The sequence below is a fragment of the Onychomys torridus genome, chromosome 3, assembly GCF_903995425.1.
Source record: "Onychomys torridus chromosome 3, mOncTor1.1, whole genome shotgun sequence".
In the NCBI taxonomy this organism is placed as follows: Eukaryota; Metazoa; Chordata; class Mammalia; order Rodentia; family Cricetidae; genus Onychomys; species Onychomys torridus.
The window spans coordinates 121112648-121129499 of record NC_050445.1 but is presented as its reverse complement, the minus strand read 5'-3'; the positions used below and the strand labels follow the sequence as shown (position 1 = coordinate 121129499).

General features: G+C 39.8%; 1 protein-coding gene across 2 annotated transcripts in view; it reads right to left on the bottom strand.

The window, feature by feature from the left end:
• The window catches only part of Ctnna2 (catenin alpha 2), a 1122097-nt gene that overhangs the window by 773007 nt on the left and 332238 nt on the right, over positions 1–16852 (bottom strand). For both annotated transcript variants that reach the window (XM_036182154.1, XM_036182155.1), the window contains exon 6: positions 9874–10140. In XM_036182154.1, the coding sequence (XP_036038047.1) occupies positions 9874–10140 (267 nt within the window). The remainder of the gene's footprint in view (positions 1–9873; positions 10141–16852) is intronic.

The window sequence follows — 16852 nt, the reverse complement described above, 5'->3', positions numbered from 1 at the left end:
AATAAATCAGTGAGAATCAAAATTCTATTGTTTGTCCCATGTGGACAATCTTTAATACATTCATCAACTACGTTTGTATTTGGGGTTTCATTTAGCATGAATTATTTGAAATAAAGGTGTACTAGTGCCAAAAATAAAACCTGCCAATTTTCTCAAAAGAGAAAATTAATTACTCATGAAACATAGATTCTTACACTTTTTTTCTGGTAAAAGGACAGAAGGTTGGAAGTATAATAATTTTATGTAAAGCCTGGAAGGCAAGGATTTAAGTAGTAATTATTAAAATATTATTTCAAGTCTCATTCTCCTATTAACTCATTAATTCACATAATCCCTTTTCAGGACTGAAATGTCCAAGATGAAATTAAATTACTCTGGAATATTTTCTTGGAGAAAAAGATATTGACAGTAGAGTAAACAACTACTGAGCTTTGGAGATGGCTCAGTTGGTAAAACACTTGCCTCTCAAGTGTGAGAACACAAGCTTGGACTGTCAGGAATTCACATGACAAAAAGAAAACACATGCCTGTAATCCCAAGATGGTAATATGGTAAATAGGTAGGTCCCTGGAGTTCAGGGCTCAAGTGGCACGAACTACTTGGTAAAGCTCCTGGCTAATGAAAGACTTTGTCCCAAACAAAAAAAATGAGAAGGTGGCTGAGAATAAACACTGGAAGCTATCCTCCGATCTCCACATGTATGAATGTACACTAAGACAGGCATGCATGAACATTTCACATACTCAAACATGCATGTACAAATTGTGTGTGTGTGTGTGTGTGTGTGTGTGTGTGTGTGTGTGTGTGTGTTTATCTCCACCCTCTCTGCTGCATAGGAAAGTAAACACTTCTGTCATAACTTATACTGAGGTGGATATATCCTCAGAAAAGAAAAGTCATTCAGAAGCAAGGTGAGAGGAGTCTGCATCCTGCATCCCACAGCATAGCTTTTGGATTTGGGGTGATTGTTCCTGGTGAAAGGTCTAGGGGAGAAAAGGCAGGGAAGAGGATTCTCTAATAAAACTTAGTCATCTGTGTCCCACAGCCACCCTCTGCTCCATCCAGGCTTCCCTGAGAGGCTCTCCATTCAGAGCTACACCAATCTAAACTATTATTCCATGCCTCTAGACACTTACAGAAAGTACTAAGTACTTATATTTCATAATAGTAATGTACAAAGCAGATCAAACACTTTCTGAGGCCAGTCCACCATGAGGTAGTATAGATACTTGCATCTCTGGAGTTTGGACCCTAGTATGTACTTAAATCATGGTCTATATGGATAAGGATACAAGGTACCACTGTAGTGTTTGGCCACCAGATGTCAGTGTACGATAAAGAATGCTAGAACACTAACTACATGGGATGTAGTAAGGAGGAACAGGTAGATCTAGAGAAGGCAAGTGGCTGAGAATTGCTGAATCCTGCAGTAAGTTACTCATACTGGGTTTTCTTATTGTTTTTATTCATTTGTTTGGTTCCATTTTTTGATGTTATGTAAGAATCAGGTATGATGGCACATACCTGTAACCCCAGCACACAGAAGGTCCAAAAGAACAGGAGTCCCACCTAGGGCTGTAGAGTGAGGCTCTATCTCAAACAAATATGGAAACAATTTCTTTTAAAGATAACTTGAATGAGCATACCAGCACATTGAAGAAGCTCAGAGCAACAGCTTAGCCTGAATTAGAAAATCACAGATGTGGAATTTGTTATCAATTTTTAAATCAGATCTGCATACATGCTTAGCCATTTGATAACAGTCCAAGGTTAAGGGTATTTGGCCTTGCAGAGCACCCCAGTTCAGATCCCTGCACCTATATTAGGCTACTCACAAACACCTCTAAATCCTGCTCCAGGGAATTCAATCCACTCTTCTGCCTTCTGTGTGCTCCTAAATGCAACACATACATGCATGTGCATGCATACAGACACACACACAAATAAGAACAAAATATTTTCTTTTCAAAGTTTATTCTTAACCTTTGTTTATAGCTCATGATCATTTCCTTAAGGAATCCATCCACTGTTCCACCCTTCCTTCGCCACACTGCATGTGCACACACACACACACACACACACACACACACACACACACACACATGCACATACACAATTTAATAGCACATTATTCACCCAAATGCATACAATGCCTCAATGCTCTGTAGTAACTATCGCTAATAAGTAAGCATTTTCTCTTTTATGAACTGTACATATTTGATGTTATATCTCATTTCTACCCTGTTCACTTGCTGTGAAAGATCTAAGCTATCTTACAGCTAAACTTTACACTCAGACTGAAGCACAACATATGGCACCTCAGTACCTGTGATTACACAGTTATCTAGAGCTTGGAGTAAGTCGCCAGGCTCCTGAATCCAAGGCCTGCACTTGCCCCAGGGTTCCAGAGTTCTTATGATACCCATTCATTTGGATGGACAGATATCAGAGAGTGTGATTAAAAGCTATTGATAGACCTACTAAAGAAAAGCAGGTGTAGTAAGGGTAACAATGCATGTGTTGAATATTGGCACTACTCAGAGAGAAAATTCTTCACCCTGCTGTCTAGGTAAAGTTAGGTCAGAGGCTCACATCTATTACCTCAATGATCTCTGATGAAGGATCCTAAAGATGCTAAGGCTTTTTGAGTAGTGCAATAAGCCCCCTATTCCATTGTTTTACAGACTAGAGAGATGTTCCTGTGGATGCTCCAGTCCCTCAAGGAGCCATGAGCCAAAGCTCTGGCTAGCTCAGTAATTCTCAAAGGCATGTACCAGGAATAGTAAACTGTCTTAATGTAGGGCATGGTCCTAGGTTTGTGTACTGGCTTTCATTTTTATGCATTTGTCCTCTACTTTGCTAATTGCTTTCAAATAGTTACAGCTTGCATTTCCCTCATGAATACATTTATAGTACTTAAATAGGACCTTCTGTTCTCCTCTCTCTTCATTCTTATGTAGCTTAATTAGAATGAAACTAATTAAGGATCTTCACCACTTAATGTGGGGTTTCCCAGATGTTGTCCCCAAATGGTGTCAAAGGAGATATGTAGTGTGGTAGCCTCCTAGTAAAGAAACAACTTGGTTGCTATGACAAATGAAGGGATATAACCAAGAAGGGACTGGAAAGGAGCTTATTGTAAAAGTTCTTATGTCCATGACAATCATTCATCTTTCCTTGTGGTTGTAGAGAACCAAAATCTAGAGTTTCTGAGAATCCCTGATCTGTCCAGAGATTTGGTTCACAGCTCCCACGGGGACCAGAGTGCCCATATTACATCCACTTGGTCTTTGGAGCAATGGAAAAGAGGATTATTTCATTAATCAAAAAGATATTAACTTCTTCAGACTCTTTCAACAGAAATCATTGAGGTCACGTATCCGAACCCCTGACCTAACTTAACTAAAGATAATTTCCATTCTCTACTGAAACTGCCTTCTAACTCCAGGTCTCCAAAATCTAGTCTGGAGTTTAGAATAGTCATAGACATCAAGAAATCTCTTCTCTGTGTTCTGCAAGGGCACATTCCTTAAATGAGCTTCTGCAATGGAAACCCTGTACTGAACCATGTTTTTTTTAGGATGGTGCTAGGTAACTATAATGAGCACTGAGAGAAGCCCAGAGTGGGGATAGCTTTTGGTCAGTGACTACTACAGCACAATAATGCTCTCTGCTCAGACACCCACCCACCTAAGAAAAAGTAGCAGCACTGGGAACTGGTTCCCTGGTTCTTTTCAGGCATAGCTGCTTTTTTCTTCCTGGTCTGTCTCTATTGCTGATACTTAATCCCCAGCACTCATATCTATTGAACAACAAAGCAGAAACATTAATTACAGTTTAATCAAGGATAAAAAAATTACTGAAAAAAAACCACAAAAATAAAAATGAGAAAGAAAATCTAAAGAGATAAAAATGGGTATGAAAAACCAATGACAACTTATAAGGATTTAGGATGTTTAGGTAACAGTTCAGTTTTATGTGATTGAGAATACATTGTCTCAATTCCCCACTGCAGACAGCATCTTACAAGGCACAGCAGTAGTAAAAACAAGGCAAGATGCTTCGTGGTCAATACCACAGTGTCCCTTCTCCCAAAGTGGAAGCATTAAAACTTTTGAAAAGCATGCACATAGATTTCATGAGTGAAGATGATGTTGGAAGCAATTTGGAACAGTGTCACAGTCTGGGAGGGGCCAGAATAGAGGTGACATACTAAGACTTTGGGCTGTCAGGGGAGAGGAGAAGGGCCCAGAACTTACTGAACAAGCTTTGAAAGTGAAAGAAAAGAAATGGCAGATGATACTATGCAGCCCCAAACAATCCAGGTTCATTTTTGTGTAGGCATGGAACACACAGCATGGAACAAGGGACAAAGGAAAGAAACATGTCAGAGTGAGAGATTATCCATCAGACAAAAGGAAAACAAAATCATGGAAAAAGCTAAGCATAGGGGAGGTCAATGAACCACTCATGATTTCATTTAAAATTTACGTATTTAAATATACAAGGGTCTGATTTCATTTTTTAGTTTACGTGTGTTTACAGATGTGAGTGTAGATGTCTGTGGAGGTGTTAGATCTTCTGGAGCTGGAGTTACAGCAGTGGCAAGTCATGTGACATGGGGGCTGAGAATGGAATTCAGGTCTTCTGCAAGAACAGCAATCACTCTTAACTGCTGGGCAACATCTCTGGCCCCTTTTACTTTAAGTAATTTGGTTATGTGACAGTTTCATTTGAGGTGGGATGGTGATGAATCCTAGCACTAGGGAGGCTGAAGCAGGAGGGCTGTGAGGTTATGGTCAACCTATGTCACATAATGAGTTAAAGGCAAATGTAGAAAAAAAATTAAAGAGAGAAATAGTTTATTTTAAATATGAATTTAAATCCATACTTAAACTTATGAATTAATGAAAATATGATTCATGAATAGCATCAATGTCCATGTTCACAGTGATAGCTTCTATAGATAAGGTGTTAAAGGATAAAGTTTTCCAAAGTATATTCTTTTCACTTATTTACACAAAAGAATTACATGAAAACATCTGGAGTTCTCTTCTACTCTTTTTTCCTTTTTTAAGTGAGATCTCACTCTAGTTCTGGCTGACCTGGAAATTGAACCATTCCCCTGTAATGGGCAGGAGCATGGTCAACTTAATAAAAAATCCTGCATTACCTTCTAAGGTTATCTCCACTCTCAAAAGTTTCCCATCAATCAAAGCTGATCTTATAATTTGACTTACACATGAGAAGTCATTACTTGTTAAAAATAATCTGCACAGAATTCCTCAGTGGACATTGTCACAGGACAGAATTAACTTCCTCCAGTTCATAACAATACTGGTTTTGGACCCTTGATTATTTTTGTCTGTTAATCGCTGCATTGATTTCTTTCTTTCTTTCTTTTTTCTTTCTTTCTCTCTCTCTCTCCATACATACATATATATATATACATATATACATATATATATGTATATATATATATATATATATATATATATATATATGTATGTCCCTAATTCCAACCTCTTTAATAACCAATTCTATGGTTTAAACAGATGGAGGTAAAAAGTATCAGATTCCCCTGATTCTGAGTAACTATAAAGTGTGTGTGTGTGTGTGTGTGTGTGTGTGTGTGTGTGTGTGTTCACAGATGAACAGATGAGCATGCGCTTGCGTGCGCGTGCATGTGTGTGTGTGTGTGTGCATATGTGCAGGCCAGAGGACAACATCTGGTATCTTCTTCAGTCATTCTCTACCTTTTCATTTTTTTGTTTTTGAATTTTTGAGTTAGGGTCTTCACCTAACATGGAGCTCCCAGAATCAGCTGAACTGGTTGGTCACTAGGCTTTAAGACTCTTCCTGTGTCCTGTGTCTACCCACAATTCCCATCAAAAGTGCTGAGGTTCCAGGTGTACATTGTTGGTCTAGTCTCTTTACATGAATTTCAGCTTCTCATGCTGGCACAGTAAGCAGTTGGCTGACTGAAATGGATCCCCAGACCTAACTATAAGACTTTAAGGCACATCTCTATCCAGTCTCCCACAAAAGCTAAAACTGACATTCATAACTACTAATTCAGATTGCCTCTCAAATTCAATTTTAAGACAAGAGAAATATGGACTGGGAAACTCTGTCTTGTATTCACACAGCTCGTCTCACTTCAGCATGCAGAGGTTTGGCTATTTAAACTGTCACTGCATTCGGCAGCCATTAGGTCATTTATCAACATGGTATATCAACAGGAAAGTCAGTAACAGGGCATTAAGAGTTTTTCACTGAGTGAAATGCCATGGTTTAAGTATCTGTGGTATGATGTGGATAAGTGTCCTCTAAAGACCATGTGTCTAAGTTTAGAGCCCCACTTGGGGTGCTGATGGGAGCTGATGGGTATGTCCTTCAAGGGATATTGGGTCCTTGGTCTCTCCTCTCTCCTTTTATCATGCTGAGGTGAACATCTTGTTAAATCATGTGCTCCTGCCATTCTTTATTGCCTCATCACAGGCTCCAACAAGAATCCAATTAGCCTGGCACTAAAACTTCTGAACGTGGAGGCCAAAGCAATCAGTCTTCCCTTTTATAAAATTATTAGTTTTCTTTTAATGTCTCTATCTTTATCTATAAGTCTGGAAGAGCATCAATCAGGTCCCCTAGAGCTGGAGTTACAGGTACTGGTGAGCCACCTGACTTGGGTGCTGTGAACTACTGACTTTGTTCCTCTGAAAGAAAAAAAAGCAAGTACTCCTATCTACTGAGACATTTTGCTTACCCCAGGCTTTCCTTTTCTTGTGGAGATTATTTCAAGTATGTTGCAAGAGCTATAGGAGGCTGACTAACACATTCTGCAAACAGCATGGGGTTTTTAGAGAAAGTATCTATAAATTCTCAATAGATTTCAAGTATGGAATACCTGGAGAATAAGAAAGACCAACCCAACTCTCGTCCCATTTATAACTGTTCCAAAAAAAGAAGCAGTCTATTGTTTTTAATGAAAGAATTTCAAATATTAAGGGATCTAGGTTTATTGATAAAAGAAATTATTGAAAATCTACAAGTAATTAGTTATAGTGTATTCCTTTAAAAATTTAGTAGTAACACCAGTACCGGCCAGAAAGTTCTGAAAACAACTTTCATTTACCAGGGAGCAGCTGTTAGGCAGACACACAAATGGAAGCTGATGTTCTGGATTGCAGCTCAGACAGCTACACACATTAATTTTTGTTAACCTTTGAAAATAAAATGTAAAACATTGGGTCATTGTTACATAATTTTCATTGCTTACAAACAAACACCCACTAATAATAAAGTACTGGTGGGTATGAGTCATTTACATAATTCAAAGTTGTTTCATTAATACATAATGTCCTTAGTTAACATTATGATCAACGAAATGAATTAATCAATAACTCATTGAACTAATGAAATTAAATCAACAGATGAATCAGTCTGCTGTACTCATGTTTATTTCCCTGAGGCCTTTTGCACCCAATATAAGAAGACAGCACTGTGGTAAATGAAAGGTGTGAAAGGTTCAAGGTGCGGACATACTTCACTATTTGAGTCTTCCTAGACGGCCTCAAATTTGGTTTCATGAATCTGAAGCCTTTTGCAATATCACAGTGATGCTTCAAGAGGTATGCTTGTTGGTGAAAGCTAAAGCTGAAAACAGTCTGGAACCAGAGGGAAAGAAGGGGACAAGAGCCATGCCACTGCTGGACAGAAGATGGCAGCAGCTGACAGGTCTGTTGTGAGTGAGTTCCTTGTTCTCTTCCCACTACTTTTCCCTCCTTACTGTTCAATCACAAGAGAAATTATTATGTAACAAAAAGGATGCGATCAAATTTGGCTAAGCAACAAATCCCTTCTTAACTAAATTTTATTATTGCCCTTATTTAAATTTTTTTTAATATTTAAATTATTTGTGACATTTTACTGTTTCAAAAGTGAGACATTTTTTGTTTCAGCATGCATTTAAGTTAAAGTAGCAATATACCATGTTTTAATGTTTGAATGTAAGACCTATTCTTTTCCTTCTTAATATATTGTTTTATTCATTTTTCTTACTCCAGAAAATAAAAAAAAAAATTATCATCACTTTAAAGAGCGATTAAAAATCTATCAGCATTTTTTTTTCTCTTGCCTGGACAGTACTGAAGGAGTCAATAGTCTTCCTGTCCTGTATCACAGAATTACTCACCATGGAGTGAAGTCTGACCGTCAACAGAGGAAAAACTATTCTTTTTTTGGCACTGCACATCTATATTTGGTGTATTTTAGCACATGCAAGGAAATTAAAATAAGAAACACAATAAAGTGAACAGCTTTACTGATCTTCATGAAAGTTTTACAGACATTATGTTAAACTTAATTCATTTTGAAAACTTGAGAGCTCTCTGCTGAATTAGATAGTGCTGAGTCCCCATTTCTGTATACATTCATCCAGTGCATTACTAAATTCAGATTTACTTCTTACACAAAGCCTGATAATAGACTGGAGAGATTGCTCAGGAGTTAAAAGCACATACTGCACTTGTAGAGTAGCTAAGTTTGGTTCCCAGCACTCATGTTGGGTGACACACAAGTGCCTGTAACTCCAGCTTCAGGGGATAGGGATCCTCTGGCTTCTGTAGGCTCTTACACTCACATGCACAGACTCACACAGAGATACACAAACATAAACATAATTAAAAATAAACCCTTTTTAAAAATCTTATAAAGTCACTATGTGGTGTGAGTACATAGATGTACTTATGAATATGAGTATATGTATAAGAATGTGTCCATCTGCACACTCACAGAGACTGGAGAATTAAGAGAGAAAAAAGATCTCAGAACATCCAGAATACACAGTGTTACAATTATTCCTCAATAATATTCTCCATTTCACACTTTGAGCACACATTGCTTCCCCAGGATCCTCCCTTCTGGCCACTAGCTAATCATTTCCTGCCAAAAGCTCATGTCCACTCCCCTAAGAGAAAGCCACCATCTTTCTCAGCAGCTTCTAAGTAACAGAGTTTTTTTTTCTCCTGTGAATTCTGTTCTATCCCTTTTTCTACCATTCCCATCTCCACTGTGTAACAAAATACTCATGAAAGCAGACCCTGAGAATTTCTGAATCTCCATGTCTTTTTCAGCATATACAGGATCACATGCTATGGAATAAATGACTTCACAGATGAGCCCATTCATGTCTGTCCTTGGAGGTGTGCTTTCATCCTTGGCTGCTGATAACTACACCCTCTCATGCACTTACACACAAGGCCATGGCTCAGACATAAGAAGTCTCCTGTGTCCCCTTCTAGGATATTCCATCAGCAAGAGCAGATACAGGAGGTAGGTCTTCCATGGGATTTGCATCTGGCACTCCCAAGAGGAGGCATGCAAATAAAGACTAGATACCCATGTAGGGTTTAGGGTTTTGCTTGTCACTGACTTAAACTGAAGCTATTGAGGGCAATTTTCCACTGAGACAGAGTATAGATGCAATCTAACACCAGCAGCTGATAACATTTGTCCCCTTTATAATGAAATTGATTACCCAAACAACTTGGAGGTGAGGTATTTCTTCTACCTGGCAGCGATCAGGTCTCTTAAACATGGTTGTTATACTCTATAAAAGTTAATATGTGAGGTTCTCCCAATATTTTAGATTTCTAATAACAGCAACACACACCATACAGTTTATCTTCCTGTCAAAAATTTCTGAGAAGAAAATCAATATACTATTATGTGCCTGTAACTTATGGTATCCCTTAAATTATATAAATTATGGTATCCTTTCATGCACATATATGTATACTGTATATATAGTACTAGACGTGTGTGTGTGGTGGGGGTAAGTGTACACTCTGTAGGTATCCGCCAGGTGCTTACATCAAACTCATTCAGGGCTGCAGCCAGTTCGCCAATGCCTGTATGGCCTTTGGCTTCATCGGTGGGTGAGGTGGCCTGAGCAGCACTTGAAATTCCAGCTATGGCCTCTTGGACTTGTTTGAATACATAATCTCGGTTGGCTCTGGTAGCAGCAACATCTGGGTGACGGAGGAAGGCTTGGGAGGCTGTGTATAGCATGGTGGCATTCTTCTTCAGGGCTCCACGGGCAGCGGCCATTTCATCCCTACAGTGAGGGTCCTTCAGCTCCTGTGAAAAAGTGGAACATACATAAGGCTTGTGTACAAGTGTTTGCAGGGACACTTGCAGCCTCAGGCACATGGACACACTCTTTCCATTGTGCAATTTGTGACTCAAAAACTGCTCTTTCTTCATGAAATGTCTAAGTCAGTGTCTGATGTCCAATATATACCTTTTAAAAACCAAGTTACTAACAATCCACCAAGGTGTCTTCGTCCACAAGACCTTGCACCCTTATCCCTATCATCAGTACTCATCTGACATTACTATAATGACTTTGTAAGCATGCATTGCTCCCACATAGTTTCTCTCACAGTGGGCCCTGTCTACCTTGATAATGCTGAATCTTTAATCATCAGCACAGTTGTCTGCCAGCTAAGAGACATTTAATACACAAATATCACTGAAGAAATGCAAACCCCAGGAAACCACCAAGTTAAGTGGGTTTTAGACATCATAGGATTTGCTCTCAGCAAATGGAAAACCTGAAATCAGTCACCTAGGATCTACTTGCTTCTGTTTAATTACATTTATACAAAAGGAAAGCCAACATTGATTATTACTTCATGTATCCATTCTACTTCACTCTTACTTCCAGAAGTTTTTTTTTTTAACTTAACTGTGGCAAGTAGGTTGTTTCTTACAAGTACAAACCATAAGGTAAAATGTTGACTGAGCCCTTGCCTAGACCATGTGAGGCCTGATTTTGATCAAGACCATGGGGAAAAGATGAAACCAAATAATGGGGTGCATATGGTAACAATCATAGAGCTGCAGTGACTTTGTCAAAAGGAGGAGGAAAACGCCATATGCTGAAAATTTAGCAATGTACTTTTGAGTGGGCTTTATTTCTTTTTGCTAAATTTTACAGTAGAAGTCTGAATTAGCGGGTAATTAAAAAGAAGGCATTTTGGGGAAAGACCTGAGCTGTATTATTAGATTTCTCATAGGAATGTCCATATCATCAGTACTCTGATCCCAGCTCCTCACTAACAGTCTCTGTTGCAGTCTGCAGCCTGCTATTTCCCTTCTATCTGATACTTCAATGTGGATGTTTTATGCATCTCAAAGCCATGCCTGTAAATACCACATATTGATTTCTAACCCTACTTAGGGCTCTTTCAATCTTCCTCCTGTCAATCAAACTACTATCTTCTACTCATTTGCTTACTCCAGAGCTTTGAAGGAAACTCGCTGCTGTCTATCATGCATGTCTCACCTCGGAAGCAGAGAGAGCTCTTCAAAAGGTATTTCATCCCCTATGTATTTGCTCCACTCTCATTGCTTCTCACTCATGGAGAGCACCGTTGCCTACTATCCAGTCCACTCACACCCTTCTACTCTCGGCTCCTCTTCAACTCTGTTTCTTTTTTAGCAAAATATTGACAATGATGCGAATATGTAAAGCTTAGCCATGGATACTGGACCTGGAACCTGTTTACAGTAAGATCTGAACACCCTGTAACAAGACCAGATACCATGGCCTGCATTTCTAGCTTCCCTCTCCCCAGCTTTCCTCTTGGTTCTCTGCTATCCAAGCACTGCGATGAGTTGTTTCACTGAGAGAAAGCCATCTAGCCACCACCACGCCCTTCCACACACTTAAGAGAAATTACCCACTGGACTTACACCAGAAAGACAGCAAGCAACGGGGATTTATATAGGTAAAACTAAAAATAACTACACAAACGAAAGTCCTGTTTAAGTGTCTGCTCCACACTGGACATTTGTAATTCCAGCATCACTTCAGCCAAGCGTAGAGTGGATACTCAACTGCTGTTGGGGGATAAAACTTTTCAGTTGGTGAAAGATACCAGTGTTCCTCCAAATGGGAAGAATTCTGGGAGCCGTCGAGAGGACTGGTGGAGATGACAGCAACAGATGCTCCCAAGGGTGGGAGCCCGTTTTCAGGTTCCTCGTGGCTTTACCCAGCAGGTCCACTTAGAATATGATTAGGGCCACAGGCCTGAGTGCAGGTGTCTGAGATGGTCTGCACTCGGCTGTGCTGGGGAAGGAGGTCTTTTGCTCCACCCCCTTGGCGTCTCTATAAATACCCTGGGGCAGAGACAGTCAGGGCCCTTTGGAATAGGTTTCACGCCCTCTGGAGGCTATCCTTTATTTTCTGTCTGTTTATCTTTGCACTATAAATCCTTCTATCTAATATTTCCTGCTGTTCACACTCAAGAAAACTCTGGGGAGCTGTGGGGTCGGTGGGTAAATGCCCCACAGATTGGTGCCATGAACAGGGACTAAAGACAAAAAAGGGGAAAAGGGGAAAAAAGGGACTAAAGACAAAAAAGGGGATGAAAGACAACGTATTAGGGACTAAAGAAAAAGGAAAAAGATAGTTTTATTACAGAGTTTTTGGCAAAAGTATGAGTCAGCCCTGCCAGTGCAAAGTGGCATGCCAGTGTTATATATATTGAGGAGCAGGGGTTTTATCCTCGAGAGAAAAGGAAAACAGACTGGAAGGATGTCCGATGCTGCAGCGCAAAATTCTCTTCTGTCAAAATTTTCTGTCTTCTATCCTGTTCTTAATTTCTCTCTGTGAAAAAATAAGTATAAGGTATAGCATAGTAATATAGTGTAGGAAAAACTTAGAAGTGTAAGATTATAGAAAAAATAAGTAAGGCAACTAGACAGAAACTCTTCAGTCTTCTAACTTTGGGGGCTATGAACGCAAACTGGGGGAAAAAAATCTTTGAGCTTTACAGGTAGTAAAAAAGCTCTTCTTTGAGCTTATGGGGAAGAAAAAGTTTCCTGTGGGAGCTTTTGACATGGGGACAGCTGAAATGCTAAGTCCAAGCGGCAGGAGAAAGTGAGTTCTCCCTGAGGCAAAAATGTTTGAGTAAAAAGCCAAGAAGTTCAAAGTTGGGAAGCTTTGGGAAAAGTTTTTCTCTGGGGGGTGGGGGAGTCTTTCTCTTAAACTAAAAAGCTTTTCTTAAGGTTTTGGGGAAAATCTCTCTAAAAAGCCTTATTCTTTCTCTTAAAAAACTTAAAAACTAGCCAGGCGGTGGTGGCGCATGCCTTTAATCCCAGCACTCGGGAGGCAGAGGCAGGCGGATCTTTGTGAGTTCGAGGCCAGCCTGGGCTACCAAGCAAGATCCAGGAAAGGTACAGAGCTACACAGAGAAACCCTATCTCGAAAAACAAAACAAAAAAATAAAACCAAAACCTTAAAAACTAAAGCCTTTAACTTCTCAAAAGGACAAAAATTAGAATCACCTGAAGATATTAGTATGGGGACCACCTGTGATTAGTTCTAAGGGAAAACAACAAACCTCTTAAGACAGCAAAACCTAAGTTCTCTTTCAAGCTTTAAAAATCATCGCTGCAATGCAGGAGGCAGGGACAAGTCCCTAAAAACTTCTGCTAAGCTCTGTCTCTTCAAGCTACTAAAAGACAGTGGGTCAAAGTCCCCTGAGGGAAATGCTTGGGAGGGTGTGGGTGAAGAGCTACAGAGAGCCCAAAAGGGCAGAAAACCGAAAACCTGGAAAAAAAAACCAAAAAAACAAAAACAAAAACAAGCTTTTCAGTTACAGCTGAGCTGAGGCATCAAGGGTTTGGTTTCTGAGTGAGCATTTTAGAACAAAAGGTGCTCCTAATTGCCCTAATGCAAAGATCCCCTGAAGTGATACAAACTGTTAGCATGGTCCCTTCTGATCAAAAGTGACTGGCCAGCTTCTCTGAGTTGGAGTGCATTTCAGGGATACTAGGGTTCCTGCAATTGTAAACTTCCTGAAGTGCACAGCTGAGGCAGGAAGGTGCAGGACCCAGGGGAAGATTGCTAATGAACAAACAAAGCTAAAGCTGGTGGGAAGCACACAATTGTCCGCTTTCCTACAAGTCCCGGGTTGATAGGTCCACAGCTGCAGAAAGAAATCTGAGAAAAGCGTTCCTACCAGAGAAAGGACCTTTCCGGGAAAGCAGTAAAGCTGAACTGTGTCTGAAGCAGTTGTGCTGCTGAGTCAGAATGCTGTCTGGAGAAAGAGCCCAGCCTGGGCAGCACAGAACTATCCAGGAGTAAAGCTCTCTTTTCTGTCAGAGAAAAGCTTTGTTTCAACTGACTCCCAGTGAGATGAGGAGTGATCCGCCTCTGGCATAGGCTCTGTCCTTGAGCACCCAGACAAACAAATGCAACCCATGGGGGACTGGGCCAGGTGAAGGCCTGATGAGGCAAAACACCTGTCCTAATGGGAGTATAGAAATGGCAAAGACATCTCTTGTTAGATTTTCAGTCTGTATGCAAACCACACAGACCCCAAAAACAGAAACTGACTAAAGCCCCTACATTCAGAAGCAAAAAAGCTGTCATTGGCATTGGGAAATGTTTCTGGGGTAGAAGGGATAAATTGAAACCAAACCGTGAACTGTCTGGGAGAAAGACTCTGAAGAAACAGAAGGGACATAATCCTCCCCAGAAAATGCATGACCTGAAAAAGCTGCTAGAATTTGAGGCAGATTCCGGGGAGGAAAAAAAAACAAAACCCTACCTCCAAATACAGCTAGCAGAGGTACAGAGCCTCAGACAGATACCTGAAGCTCAGGGGCGGGGGACAAGCAAAATGAGAATAAAATCAGTGGGGGAAAATGTCTCTGAAGGAGCCATGGAAAAGCTCTGTTCTAAAAGTTTGTTTTTCCACTGACTGGCTAAGGCACACACAAGCCCTGAGGAAAGTTGCTATCAGGAATGCCAGCCTCAATGCCAGCTAACAGAGGCACGTGTGGTTCTGATCGGGGCCAGTGTCTAATGAAGAAGAGACACCCGTTAAAGCCAGGTTAAAGCTGAGAAGAGAATAGAAATCTCTCAATGTCCCATAATTGAAAACTTAAAACTCTTGGTTGAAATCTCTTGTTGCAAAAGCAAAAACTTCATAAGCAAGATCAGTAAAAGTACCTGAAGTTGACTCAGAGACCCAAAAATAACTTTGGGAAATGGAGTCCATAAGCTAGCTTGCAACAAAGGACTGACATGAGAGAAATGCATTCTGGGAAATGTAGGTTTTCAGCTAAAGATGACGATACTGTCCAAAAACTTTTCAGCTCAGCTCAGAATGAAGTTTCTTCTCAAAGCAATGCTAGAGAGCTTAATCTTACCTCTTGAGAACTGGGATCAGACAAAAACTACCTATAAGAGCAAACAAGCCACTTTAAAATCCTTAAAACAAGGGAAAGCAGTTTATACACTGAATGCTGCCTTAGCTATGAAGAAACTTACGTTGGAATTTAAAAAAAATTCTTTACCTTTTGAACAAATGCCTCCAATGAGTAATTCCTTTGCAAATCTAATAAGGAGACAAGGAAACAGGCATTCAAAAAGAAATGACTGCTTTATAGATGGGAAACAAACCAGAAAAATCTAGCTGTCTTATAAAAGAGTTGCTTCACCTGAAAGTTCCTTATACGAAATCAATGCTAAATATCACAGCTGCTATTGTCAGGAGTTAAACCTAATGAAGTGAAAATACTAAATTGTAGTTAGAGTTTTCCTGTTTGGCCCAGTCAGGACAAATCTCTCTTACCCGCCAGGCCCATAGACGCTCAGAACCAACAAAGTAAACATACAGAAACTTATATTGTTTATAAACTGTATGGCCGTGGCAGGCTGTTTGTTATCTACCTTTTTTATCTTAAATTAACCCATTTCTGTTAGTCTATACTTTGCCACATGGCTTGTGGCTTATCAGTGTCTTTACATGTTGCTTCTCATGGCGGCGGCTGGCGGTGTCTCTCTCCAACCTTCTATTTTCCAGAATTCTCTTCTCTCTTGTCCCGCCTATACTTCCTGCCTAGCCACTGGCCAAACAGTATTTTATTTGTACAGAGAGATATCCACAGCACTAAATCCTGAAAATGCTTTTTCTCAGAGTAAGATAATGAAGTAAAATGTTTCAACAAATTCAAGGCTCTATTCACAAAAGAAAGCTGCCATGCTTTGTGGGCCTTATTAGAGCTCCACATCTTCCTGGTCCTTTAGCTGAGGGTAATGCAATGGCTGATAAGTTAAAGATAGTAGCATTATCCCAAGTGGAAATGGCTCAACAGTCACGTGTTCTTCATCATCAAAATAGCAAAAGCTTAAGAAAGCAATTCAATCTTACCAAAGAAGCAGCTTGTCAAATAGTTAAATGATGTGGGGTATGTCCAAAATATGTTCCTGTCTCCACTTAAGGGTAAACCTTCAACGTCTTCTTCCTAATTATCTATGGCAAATGGATGTTACTCATATTGCAGAATTTGGCAAATTAAAATATGTACATGTGACAATTGACACTTATTCAGGATTTTTAATGGCTAGTGCATAACCTAGGGAAGCTACAAAACATGTAATTATGCACTGCTTGAAGTGTTTTTCGTATATGGGTATACCAAAAATTGTTAAAACTGATAATGGTTCTAGATATAATAGTAAGGCATTTCAACAATTTTGTACCCAATGGGAAATCATATATAAAACAGGTATTCCTTATAATCCTCAGGGACAAGGTATTGTGGAAAGGGCTCATAGCAGTCTTAAACTACACCTTCAAAAAATAAAATTAGAAAAGGAAGAAATTTACCCTCAATTGCCACATAATGCATTAAATCATGCTCTTTTTGTTCTGAACTTTTTGAATATGGGTGTCCGTGAGCAGTCTGCCACTGATTTTGGCACAGTGTCATCCAAGTGACTTTCCCTCAAGTGAAAGGGAAAGATCCCTGCTTGGGATTATGGAAGGGT